Source organism: Oppia nitens, unplaced genomic scaffold (genome assembly GCF_028296485.1).
Source record: "Oppia nitens isolate AA-2021 unplaced genomic scaffold, nextdenovo-longstitch-racon4-pilon3 scaffold1_pilon_pilon_pilon, whole genome shotgun sequence".
NCBI lineage: Eukaryota > Metazoa > Arthropoda > Arachnida > Sarcoptiformes > Oppiidae > Oppia > Oppia nitens.
In genome coordinates, this window is record NW_026533199.1 from 12,814,980 (window position 1) to 12,829,016 (window position 14,037).

General features: G+C 20.7%; 2 protein-coding genes across 2 annotated transcripts; both read right to left on the reverse strand.

Annotated features, from left to right (window-relative positions):
* Positions 1 to 1,490: 1,490 nt before the first annotated feature.
* LOC128951572 (NADPH dehydrogenase-like) lies at positions 1,491 to 5,099 on the reverse strand. Its single transcript, XM_054296819.1, has 3 exons — positions 4,551 to 5,099; positions 3,060 to 3,669; positions 1,491 to 1,780 (listed from the first exon to the last, which is right to left on the reverse strand). Exons 1-3 carry the CDS (start codon positions 5,097 to 5,099, stop codon positions 1,491 to 1,493), a joined length of 1,449 nt encoding a protein of 482 aa, XP_054152794.1.
* Positions 5,100 to 5,582: 483 nt separating this feature from the next.
* LOC128951573 (NADPH dehydrogenase-like) lies at positions 5,583 to 8,522 on the reverse strand. Its single transcript, XM_054296820.1, has 3 exons — positions 7,971 to 8,522; positions 6,515 to 7,094; positions 5,583 to 5,587 (listed from the first exon to the last, which is right to left on the reverse strand). Exons 1-3 carry the CDS (start codon positions 8,520 to 8,522, stop codon positions 5,583 to 5,585), a joined length of 1,137 nt encoding a protein of 378 aa, XP_054152795.1.
* Between the last annotated feature and the right edge of the window lie 5,515 nt (positions 8,523 to 14,037).

The window sequence follows — 14,037 nt, forward strand, 5'->3', positions numbered from 1 at the left end:
TTTTATTTGTAAATGTATAAAATAGCATAATATTTAAAAAGTTAATTTAACTGTAATTATTTAATCATATTAAATAAGTTTAATAAATGCTTACTTTTAAATGTTTGTAATAATCTATTTATAATCATTATAATAATAATATTAATAACTATATTAATAAACTGTAAATTATAAATAAAAACATTAATGTATAATTTATTATTTAATTAGTTAAAATTTGTAGATTAAATGACCCGGATCATATCAGAACAATATATTTTTTTTCAATTTTAATTAAAATTTTAAAACAAACAGCTACAATAAAACTGCAATTTTAATCTTTAATATATTTAGTAATTTTTCAAATTTAATTTAATATTTTTATTATATAAATAGGATTGATATTAAAAATTATTTTTTTAAATAAAATATATTTTTAAAAAACTAATTATAAATAAAATAATTTTTTTCTACACTTTATTGCTAAATTTAATTTATTATAATTTAATATCTATATTAAAAATTAATTTATTAGCTATTTTTTACAATATTTAAACAATATATATTTGCAATATACAATATATATTTATATATACATAAAAGAGCAATTAATTTTTTTTTTGATTAACAATACAATTATTTTAATTAACAGAAAAAAATAATTAAAATAATAAAAATTGATTTTTTTAAATATCAAATCTGGTCTTATAAAGTTAAACTATATTCATGAATATATTAAATAAGTAAAATAAAAATATATCTAAAAAATTAAATTAGAAATAATTTATAATTACTTTTTTTTGTTTTTCTATTATAATTTATTATAAATCAATATCCAATATTGAAAATAAATTTACTTACAATTTTTAATAAGTAATATACTATAGACTATATACTATAGACTATACTGTACATATATAAATAATTATTTTCAAATTATTAAGTTTATTTTTTAAAAAAATTTAATTATTTATAAATATAATTAATTGGTTAAAATTATTTTTTTATAATTAAATAATTTTTATTTACTATAAATAAATTTTACTAAAAATTTTGTTTTTTTTATTTAAAAAAACTGTATATTAGTTTATAATTATGTAGTTTAACTGTTAAATAATTAATAAATAATTTACTATTAGCACCTATAGAGTTTAAAGTAATTTATAGATAATTTTTATCTATTTTTTAATATTAAAATAATAATAAATAAATATTTTATTTTTATGTTGTTGTTGTTGTTGTTGTTGTAAATAAATTAAGTTACTAACTAATATATAATCAACTATAATTTAACTTAAAGTTTAGCAAATATATATAAATATATATTTGTATAAATAATTATTTTCAAATTATAAAGTTTATTTTATTTTTTAAAAATTTATTTATAAATATAATTAATTTTTTTTAAAATAAAATTAATTATTAATTGCCTTAATTAACTAAACAATTATTTAAGATCCGTATATAACTCTTTAGGCCATTTCATATACGCTGTCCAACCGATACACCAGTCATACGATTGGGGGATATTTGAATGACTGATCCTGAAGTAGATCACTGGCCCTATACGGCCAATGAGGTTCATTGAGGAACGCCCTACCAATGAATATAAATGTTGCGCTGTTATCCTTGAGTAGACGTTCAGCTAACATGGTATCAATAATTTTGCCGACAGCTATGGTCGGTAGTCCCGATTCACGCTGTATGACTGCCGAAGCCGAGTGCTGCTGTCGGGCCGTATTTAAGGGCGAGTAGTCTATATTGTTGACAACACCACCTGAACTGACATCAACTAAATCAACTCCCAGTGCAACCATAAATTGCTTTATATATATATATAAATATATATAGAAAGGGAGAGAGAGAGAGAGAGAGAGAGAGAGAGAGAGAGAAAGAGAGAGAGAGAGAGAGAGAGATAATAAGCTATATAAAATATAATTAAATTTTAGGTTAAAAAATTAATAAATTTAATTAAATACTAATATTATACAGTTAAAAAATAATACATTAGATTATTTTACAATTTTAAATAAAAATAAATAATTCATAAAACTTTGATTTTCAAACAAAAACTTAAAATATGAATAACTGTAAATTGAATTGAATTTTTTTTAATATAAGTTATTAATTATTTAGTTTAGTTTTTTAAATAGTAGGCCAAAGATTGTGTTAAAAACTTTAATAATAATTTTGTTAGATTCAAATTGATTTATAGTTGATAAGCTAAGTATTACTTGCAATATTATTAATATATTAGTTGTTAATAATTGATAATTTATTTTATTAAAATCAAAAAAAAATATTTATATATGTTAGTACTTTAAGTGCCTCTAAATTAATGATAGTTTTTTTTAACTAAAATAACATCATTACTGTATATATATATTGTATTTGTGAATTTTATAAATATAAAAATTAAATAATTTACAAAATATTTTTAACAAATATAAATGTCCAATAAAATTTTTTATAATATTTTATTTCAAAAATTTTTCAAAATAAAGTAAAAGTATGTAAAGTTATAATAATTAAACTCTAATATATTATTAAATTATTAATTAATAAATTTTTAAAAAATAAACTGTAAATAAATTTAAAAATACAAAAAATTAGTTTAATATAAGTTTAGTTTATTTTACTTTTGATCATACCTAACAATCAAATTTGATAGGTTTTATAAAAATAAATTTTATTATTTGATATAATTTTAAATATTTTTTTACAAATTTGCTTAATTTTCAGTAACCATAATATATGCAAACAATTACAGTAAAAAAAAATTATTAAAATAATAATTAAAAAAGATTATTGTATTTTTTATAATTATATAATTTTTATTTACTAAAAAATTTGTTTTTTTAATTAAAAATAAAAACTCTATATTAGTTTATAATTATTAAGTTTAACTGTTAAAAAAATTAATAAATAATTTACTATTAGGTCCTTAACAAATGCAAATAATTTATATATAATTATTTTCAAATTATTAAATTTATTTTTAAAAAAATTTAATTTATATATAACTATAATTAATTTGTTAAAATAATTATTAATTAATTGTTAATCGCCATTAACTATACTATTATTTTTATCCGTGTATAACATATTTCTCCACTTGAAATATGCTGTCCAACCGATACACCAGTCATACGTTGGGGGATATTTGAATGACCGGTCCTTAAGTAGATCACTGGCCCTATACGGCCAATGAGGTTCATTGAGGAACGCCCTACCAATGAATACAAATGTCGACACGTTATCCTTGAGTAGACGTTCAGCTAATATGGGATCAATAATTTTGCCGACAGCTGCTGTCAGTAATCCCGATTCACGCTGTATGACTGCCGAAGCCGAGTGTTGTTGTCGGGCTGTATTCAGGGGCGAGTAGTCTATATTGTTGACAACACCACCGGAGCTGACATCAACTAAATCAACTCCCAGTTCTTTCAATTGTTTAGAAAATTCAACCGATTGTTTCAGTTCCCAACCGTTATCTGTGTAATCGGTAAACGATATCCGGACGGCCAGTACTATATGGTTAGGTATGGCTGTCCGGACTTTGTCGACAATTTCCAGTCCAAATCGCATACGATTTTCCAATGAACCGCCATATTTGTCCTGTCGTTGATTGGTTAGGGGCGATAGGAAGGTGCTTACTAGATAGCCATGGGCAAAATGTAGTTCAATAAACTACAATTAAAAATAAAAAAAAACAAAATTTAAAAAAAATTGTATATTTTTTTAAATAAAATAACTTTAAATAAAAAAAACTTAGGATAAAAATTAATTAAATGCTCAATAGTTAACCATTGGCAAAATGTAGTTTAATAAACTAATGTATTATAATTTTTTTACTTAAATATTTTTTAATTTTTTTTAATTGTTTAAATAACTGTAACACTAACTTAAATTATATAATTTTAATTATAAATGATTTGAGTTTATTATAGAATTAGATTGTAAATGCTGGTATTTTTTTTTTAATTTTTAAAAAAATGACAAAGAAAAATTTTAAAAAAATTAATAATTAATAAATAATTAATATTTTTTTTGATATTTTTTTCTTAAAATAAACTAACTGTAAATTAAATAGAAATTTATTTTAAATATAACTTATTACTAATTTTCTTTAATCATAAATAGTAGATCATAGTAAGCATTATAAAATATAATAAAAAAATTTTAGGCTAAAAATTAATAAATTTTTATTAATACTGATGACTAAAACAGTTTAATGTAATAATAATATATTAGTATATTTTATAATTTTTAAATAAAACAAATAATTGAAAATTTTTATGTTTACTTATAGTTTTATTATTTAATATTATTGATGTTTATTACTATTTTATTTAATTTTATTTTCTAAAAAAAAATTTTTCTAAATTTATAAAATTATAAATCTACAAGTTTATACATTATATGCTATTTTATATATACAGTATACTTATTTACTGTTTACTATCAATACTTTTATTAAAAGTTTTAAATATATTTAATAATATCATATATTTAAGATAATAGTAACAGTATTTATATTTTTTGTTTAAAAAAAACACAACAAAACTAACCTCAAACCCGGCCCTAACAGCCCTCTGAGCTGCCGATGCAAAGGCATCGCCGATTACCTCCAGATCGCCAACAGTCGCAGCAATCGGTACTTTCATTTGCTGACTAAACGCCATAGCCGTGGGTCCGACTGTATCCCAACCGCCCTGACTAGTGGCCAACGATTGATACGATCGGGACTCTGGGGTAGTACTAGCCTTACGGCCGGCGTGTCCCAGTTGTATACCCGGTACACAACCCTGTGACCGTAGCAAACGGGTTATACGACTCCACGGCTCTACCTGTTGGTCCGACCACAGGCCCGTATCGGCCAACGATATGCGACCCCTGGGCTCGACCGCTGTAGCTTCGCATACGACTAGGCCGGCACCGCCCAGAGCAAACTGGCCATAGTGTGCCAAATGAAAATCTAGGGGTAGGCCGTCCTCCCCGGCCATCCAGGTGCCCATCGGTGATACGCCGATACGATTTTTAAATGTCGTCCCTTTGATGGTCAACGGTTCAAACAGTTTGGACACCACTGGTTGCGGTTGTTTACTATCGGTAGTCATAATTGATTGTAAATTGTTTGTTGATTTACTTATTATTTTTTTTAGTGATAATATTAAATATTAAATTTACACTATTAATAATAATAATAATAATAAACGATATAAAAAAATTAAAAATTTACTTATTATACATAATATTATTATATTTGTGTAAAATTTTGCGATAATATTAATTATTAAATACACTATTAATAATAATAATAACAAAAATAAACGATATTAAAAAAATTAAAAATTTACTTATTATACATAATATTATTAAATATTATTATTATTATATTTGTATTAAAATAATCAAATAAATAATTAAATAAAAATTGTATTTTTAATAATCAAAAAATAATTAATAACTAATATTTTATAAAATTAAAAAATTACTTTATTATACACACATTTAAGTCTAAAATATTTATTTATTTATTTTTAATAATTTAGTACTTATTGAACTTAAATTTTTTTGATAGATTCAAATTGATTTAGTTGCTAGGCTAGTTTTGATAAAACAATATTATTAATGTTATATTATATTATAAATATTAAATATTAGTTAACTTGTTAACCTTGATAATTTTTAGTTTTTTTTTGATAAAACAATATATACTGTTTATGTTAGTACTTTAAGTGCATTTTCAAGTAATGTTAGTTTTTTCTGTTAACTAAATTAACATAAATAACAACATTATACTGTATTTGTGGACTTTTATAAAAAAAATAAAAAAAATAAATAATCTATAAAATATTGTTTTTTTATAATAGTTTATTTCTAAAAAAAATTTAAAAATAAATAATAGTATGTAAAGTTTAAGATAAACTCTAATATATTATTAAATTTAAAATTAATAAATTTTTCGAAAAATAAACTGTAAATCAATTTAAAATTATAAAAATATTTTAATTTGATTTTTGTTTATTTTACTATTGACCTAACATATCATATGGCCATAACTTAATTGCCCATATATTTTATTATATTTTGTGGGGGGCGTGGGGGCCAATTTAGTCATGGCCATATCATACTGATAGATAAGTTTTATAAAAATAATATTTTTAAAAATAGTTTTTACAGATTTGTTTTTTTAAATATATATAATTATTTAAAATTAGTTTTTAAATAAACTCTAATTAAGTTTATAATTATTAAATTAAAATGATATTTAATATTAAATAAAATACTCATAACTTATATATAACCTCTAAGTATTTTTTATTATTTAAATAATAATAAATAAATAAATATACTAGTATAAATAAATTGTATTCAAATTATTAAGTTGTAAAATTTTTTTTATTTATAACTATATAATTAATCTGTTAAAAAAATAATATTTTAATAATATTAAAATTAATTAATTAATTGCCATTAACTATAGTATTATTATTAGTATTATTATTTTGATCGGTATATAACTCTTTACGCCATTTGAAAAATGCTGTCCAACCGATACACCAGTCATACGATTGGGGATATTTGAATGACTGATCCTGGAGTAGATCACTGGCCCTATACGGCCAATGAGCTTCATTGAGGAACGCCCTACCAATGAATACAAATGTCGATACGTTATCCTTGAGTAGACGTTCAGCAAACAAGGGATCAATAATTTTGCCGACAGCTGCGGTCGGTAGACCAGAATCACGCTGTATGACTGCCGCGGCCGAGTGCTGCTGATCGGCCGTATTGAACGGCGAGTAGTCTATACCGCCGATAATACCACCTGAGCTAACATCAACCAAATCAACTCCATGTGCTTTCAATTGTTTAGCAAATTCAACCGATTGTTTCAGTTCCCATCCATCGTCGGCATAATCGGTAAACGATATCCGGACGGCCAGTACTATATCGTTAGGTATGGCAACCCTAACTTTGTCGACAATTTCCAGTCCAAATCGCATACGATTTTCCAGTGAACCGCCATATTTATCTTGACGTTGATTGGTTAGGGGCGATAGGAAGGTGCTCAATAGATAACCATGGGCAAAATGTAGTTCAATAAACTGTTATCAATGTAGTTTTTAAAAATAAAAAGTTATTAATTTAAATAAAAAAAAGTTATTAATTTAAATAAAAAAAGTTATTAATTTAAATAAAAAAAAGTTCTTAATTTAAATAAAAAAAAGTCATTAATTTAAATAAAAAAAATTGTTATTAAAAAAACTGTTTAGTTTTGTTGTTGTTGTTGTTTAAATAACTGTAACTTAAATTAAATAATTTTAATTATAATTTATTAATTAATTGAACTTATAATTAAACTAGATTTGAAAACTAGCCTTGTTTGTTTTATTTATTTATTTTTTTAAAAAATCTTATATTATATAAAATTATTTTAAAAAATCTATAGTTAAATATTTGAGCAATTTAATTTTATTATTTAGAATGTGTAACATTTACTAAATTATATATTTATTATCATTATTTTAATAAAAAAAAATATTAATTAATTAATTAAATTAATTTATAAATGATAATCTAATAATAACTGTAAATTTAATTTAAAATTTAAAATCAAACTTAACATTATTATAGTTTGTTTATAATCTAGTATATTTAATAAGGTAAATTTATTATTTTTAACTATAACATATATAGCACTTAATAAATTATAGATTTGTAACTTATTAATAAAAATATTTTTTAAAAAATTAGTTAATTAGTATTTTAATCTAATATTATAATTTTGATATGTCTAGACCAATTTTGATATTATATTTATAATATATTTTTTGTAATTTATTTAATAGACTTTTTTTGTTTAATAATAATAATAATATATTTTTTTTGAACAAACAAAAAATTAATCAATTAGTATATTATAATTTATATATTTAAATATATAATAATAATAATAATAATTAGATAAATATCAAACTAACCTCAAACCCGGCCCTAACGGCCCTCTGAGCTGCCGATGCAAAGGCATCGCCGATGACCTCCAGATCGACAACAGTCGCCGCTTTCGGTTCTTTAATTTGGTCGCTAAAGGCCAGACCCGAGGGTCCGACTGTATCCCAACCGCCCTGACTAGTGGCCAACGATTGACTGGATCGGGACTCTACTGATGTACTGGCCTTACGGCCGGCGTGTGCCAACTGTATGCCCGGTACACAACCGAGTGACCGAAGCAAATCGGTTACCCGACGCCACGGTTGGACATGTTTGTCCGACCAGAGGCCAGTATCGGCCGCTGTTATCCGTCCGCGTGGTTCGACAGCTGTAGCTTCGCATACGACTAGGCCGGCACCGCCTAATGCAAACTGGCCGTAGTGTGCCAAATGAAAATCCACGGGTAGGCCGTCCTCTTTGGCCGCCCATGTGACCATCGGTGATACGCCGATACGATTTTTAAATTGAGTCCGTTTGATGGTCAGCGGCTCAAACAGTTTGGACACCACTTGTGGCGGTTGTTGTTTACTATCGGTGCTCATAATTATTGGATTTTTTTAATTTCAAATAATATATATTATATTATATTATTAAAAAATTATTGTACACTTATTTAAAAAATAAAGTAAAAATAATAATAATAATTTTGGTTTTACTGTATTAGCTCACACACTATATATACTGTATATATAATATGTTTTAATATGACTTTATATAAAAAAATAAAATCAATTATTATATATTATTATTATTGCACTTTTTTATGTCATAATATTTTATCTTAATATTTTTTTTGTTTGTAATAGTTATTATTTATTGTACTAAACTATATATATATATAGTATATATTTTTTTATAGTTTAGTACTTAAAGCACTTAGTTTGTCACGTTAAAGCACTTATTAAAATAGTTTAGTAAAATATAATTAATATTTTTAGTAAAAATTAACTTAACATTAAAAAATATGATACTTTAGGTAAACTCTTTTTATAAATTTTTTAATAAAATTATTGTAAATTATTTTTTAAAATAAAATCTTACATTTTTTTTAAATTGTTTAAAAATTACAGTAAAATCTAGAAATTTTCAATATAGGTATTATACTGTACTTATATTTATTTATCAAATATATTAATCTATTAATACAAAAAATAATTGAAATATTTTTTTAAGTGCAAAAGCTAAACAATTAATGTAATATTATTTTCTTATTATTGTACTAAACTGTATATATATATATATATATATATATATATTTATATATATATAGTATATATTTTTTATAGTTTAGTACTTAAAGCACTTAGTTTGTTACGTTAAAGCACTTATTAAAATAGTTTAGTAAAATATAATTAATATTTTTAGTAAAAATTAACTTAACATTTAAAAAATATGAGACTTTGGTTAAACTCTATTTATAAATTTTTTTTAATAAAATAGTTGTAAATAATTTTTTAAAATAAAATCTTACAGTTTTTTTTAAAAAATTGTTTAAAAATTACAGTAAAATCAAAAGTTTTCAATATAGGTATTATATTATACTTATATTTATTTATCAAATATATTAATCTATTAATACAAAAAATAATTGAAATATTTTTTTAAGTGCAAAAGCTAAACAATTAATGTAATATTATTTTCTTTAATAATATTTTTAATTATAAGGTTAAAAAAATTGTGTAAAATATTTCGGCGAAAAAAAGCTAAATAAATATAAATTAAAATATTTATTTAAAAAATTATAATTGTTGATTAATTTATTAAAAAAGTATTTTATTTTTGTTTATATTAATATTATTATAAAAAAAAATTTTTTATCTAACCCATTGACATTTCAATTAGCATTACTTAATATTTATATATTGTAGTAAAACGTTTAATACCTCACATAACAAAAATTGAGTAAATATTATATTAATTAACTTATATGACCTTGATATTTAGATTTTATTAATACAATACAATATATAGTATTATTAAGCACTCAATGAGCACTTTATGAGATGAAAATTATTTATTTGCTATCAAAATCTACTTATCATTAATAACGTAATAAATATATAACAATTCAATGTTATCTATTATATTAATAAACCAAAAAATATATATATTTTAATACTATAATTACTAATACAATATAGTATTATCTAATAACTAAATAATTTTAATTAGTTTTGAAATTAAATAATTTTTAAGAAATTGTTTTAAATTAAAAAAAATATCTATTAATAAAATTAGTTTTAATTTATTATTAAAAAATATATATAATTGAAATGAAAAATAAATTTAAACTGTAAAGTTTGTTAATTTCTTTAAAATACTTAAAATAGAAGTTTAAAATATATAAGTAGTCCGCATACAATAGATATTTTAAAAAATATTTTATAATTATATATTATTATATTTAATTAAAATCAAAATTACAATTAACCAGTTTTAAATCATAACTAATTAATTTTTTAAAATAAATAAATAAAAATAAATATCTAATTCAAGTTTCATAATTATCAAATTTTAATTTAAAAGTTTAAATTAAAAAAATATTAAAATTAACAAATTATGTTATTAAATATTTTTATGTAAAAATTTATTAATATTTCAATTTTTCAAATTTTTCAAGTATATATTTTTAATAATTATAATAAATAGTTAAAATTAATGTAAGTAAAAATAATTAGTATTATTTTTAATATTTAATTTTAAAAAATGTTATAATATAACTAATAGTTTATTTATATTTACTTATTTCTTTAAATAAATAACATTTATTATGTTATTAAAGATAAATTATTAATAAATATATATATATATATAGTATTACTTAAAATACACTCTCAATGTGATACTAAATAATTTAAATATCAAAGTTAATTATTTGATATTATCTTTATATTATATGCACTTTTTAATCTTTAAGTTTATTAGATAATATTATACACTTGTTGAAATATGCGTAACTAATTAATTAAATTAATTAAATTAATTAAAAATATTATTATTTATTATCTTAACTAATTGTTAATTTAAGTTAATTTCATTGCCCACAAAAAAAACATACATAAAGTACATAAAAAATAAATATTATTACATAAATTATTATAATTTAAAAAATAATTAATTTAATACAAGATAATGTAATTGAAATAATTTACTATTGTATTTACATTAGATTTATAATAAACAAAAAGCTAGAATTTAATTTGTATTTTATTTTATCAAAAATATAATTTGATAAAATATTTGATTATTAATTACAATTTAATTATAATATGATAGTTAATTTAGAACTTGTTTTTTAATATAACATTATATTAATATATTTTTAGCTGATTATAAATAAGTCCGATAATACTTTAAGCAAATTGTTAAAAATTACTTACATAATTATTAATATATTTTAGTATTCAAACTGTAAATTAATATTAACTTTAGTTAATAAATTAATATGTACATAAGTTTAATAAACTTTTATTAGCCGTCTATTTTAAAATTTATTTTTTTTTGGGACATGATAAAATCAAAATAATTAACAATTATAAATATTTATAAAAATTGATATAATAATAATAACAATTAAATTTAATATTGTAAATTTTTAAATTTAAATTTTAAAAGTATTTATTGTTAATTAAATTAAATATTGTTTGTGTTTTTTGTTGTTGATCATTTTGTTTTAACTATATATAACAGATAAATTAATTATAAAAAAATATTAATTTCAATCCCGTTAATATTTTAAGCTAGTAAGTTAAAATTATAATTTATTTTCAAGTTGTTAATTAAAATAAAAGATAATGAATAACTTATAATGAAAGTTTAATATTATATTTTTAGTATTCCCTAAAATATTTCTAAAAATAATTAATTTCTACAAAAATGGTAAAAAATTATCTAACATTTTTATTTTGCTTATAAAAACTCAAAATAGTAAATTTATGAGATTAATAATTAACGGTATCTATTATAATAGGAAACAGTTTATTATTATTATTATTATTACATTTTATTATCAAACTGTAAATTAATATCAATTATTATTAATAACTTATTTAAAAATTTAATTTAATTTAATTAGCATATTACAAAACCTGTCTTATTCAATTTCAAAAATAAGTATATTAATATAATTTTATTTTTAATAATTTTTGTTTATAATTTACGTATCTAAAAATAATAAATATTTAGTCTAGTTATTGAATAAATCTATTAAAAAATGATAAATTATTTATTTAAAAATATAATTATAATAACTTATTTATTAGTATAGCATTATAATCAAACCAATCTAAATCACTTATGTAACAGTATATATTTTTTGATGTAATATTTAAATTTTAATAGATTTTTAAATTAGTTTAACGATATTATAGGATGATATTATTTTTTAAATAATTGTTTCTTTATTAATATAATTAAAATATTTAAAAATCAATAATTTGTTTAACTATTATTTTAGTTTAAAAATTTAAAAAAATGTATTTATGTAATCATTGATTTACATATAATTTATTTATTTTTAAAAATATATATAATTTAGTTTTATATATAATATTTAAATCAAATTAATAAATATTATATTATAAAATATGAATTATTATAATACTGTTTATAATATTTTTTTTTAGTAAAATATCTAGTTTTGTATAAAAATTATTACATATATATATATAAATTAACATATTTTGTCTAATAAAATGTCGTTTTATAAATTAATTAATTTATCAATTAATCTAATCATTAATTATACTGTTCAATAAATTAACGATACAATTGTTATTAATAACAATATTTATTAAGTATTATTTAGTAGTTAGTTGTAAAAAATTATAATATTAAATATTATAATTTACATATTATTGCATTTTATTATCAAACTGTAAATTAATATCAACTATAATTAATAGTTTATTTAAAAGTTAAATAGTATTTTAATAGTATATGAGAATGACAATTAGCAATAAGTTTTTTTTTAATTTTTTCAATTATTTGTAAAAATAAACTAATTAATTTTTACAATTATGTTGCCAATAAAAAATTTTTTTATAATAATATTGCAATAGTGGGTCAAAATTTATGATACAAAATGCACTTAGAAATTATTATTAAATAATTTTTTAAAAATTTTTTCCTTATATTATACAACACATAAGTAACAAACAAAATAAACGATATTTTATAATTAATAAACATTTACATGTATTTATTAAAATATTGAAATTTTGTTTGTTATAATTTTATATTATTTATATTGAAGCCAAGGTTGTATTTACTAATTATATTGTAATGAATTTTTGTTTTATTTTTCTCTGAAAAATTATTGCAAAAATTATCATTATTTTTTTGTTAAAAATTTATAAAAGCACTAAAATGTTATATTGAAAATCTAAAGGTAAACACCTTGTTTTTAACAGAGTTTTATTTTGTTTTTATTCAATATTGCAGTGTTAAAATAATGCACTGAAATGTTATATAAAAAAGTGAATAGTAAACTCCTAGTTTTAATAGTGATTAAAACCTGACTCAATGTGACACACTTTTTCCTCACGTACACTTTAGTATAAATAGAGGTGTCTCTCAAACACCAAAATCAGTTCTCCACTTGGAGTCATACTACGTGTATTACTTTAAAGTGAATTAATAAAAGTATTTGCATATTACTTTGTGTGTGTGTTTACTTTGTCATCGCGAATCAACTGTTTGGACATCTTAAGGGACGCCTTTGGACCTATCCACAACTACGCGGACAGCTAACAACTATTACGTAAGTAAATATTTTTATTATGAGAACTCCGGACCCCGTATCCGTTAACGGATGGCTCTTAGTGTACCTTATAGGCCCACTGTCCTTATAGGCCCACGGTCCTTATAGGCCCACGGTCCTTATAGGCCCACGGTCCTTATAGGCCCACGGTCCTTATAGGCCCACGGTCCTTATAGGCCCACGGTCCTTATAGGCCCACGGTCCTTATAGGCCCACGGTCCTTATAGGCCCACGGTCCTTATAGGCCCACGGTCCTTATAGGCCCACGGTCCTTATAGGCCCACGGTTCTTATAGG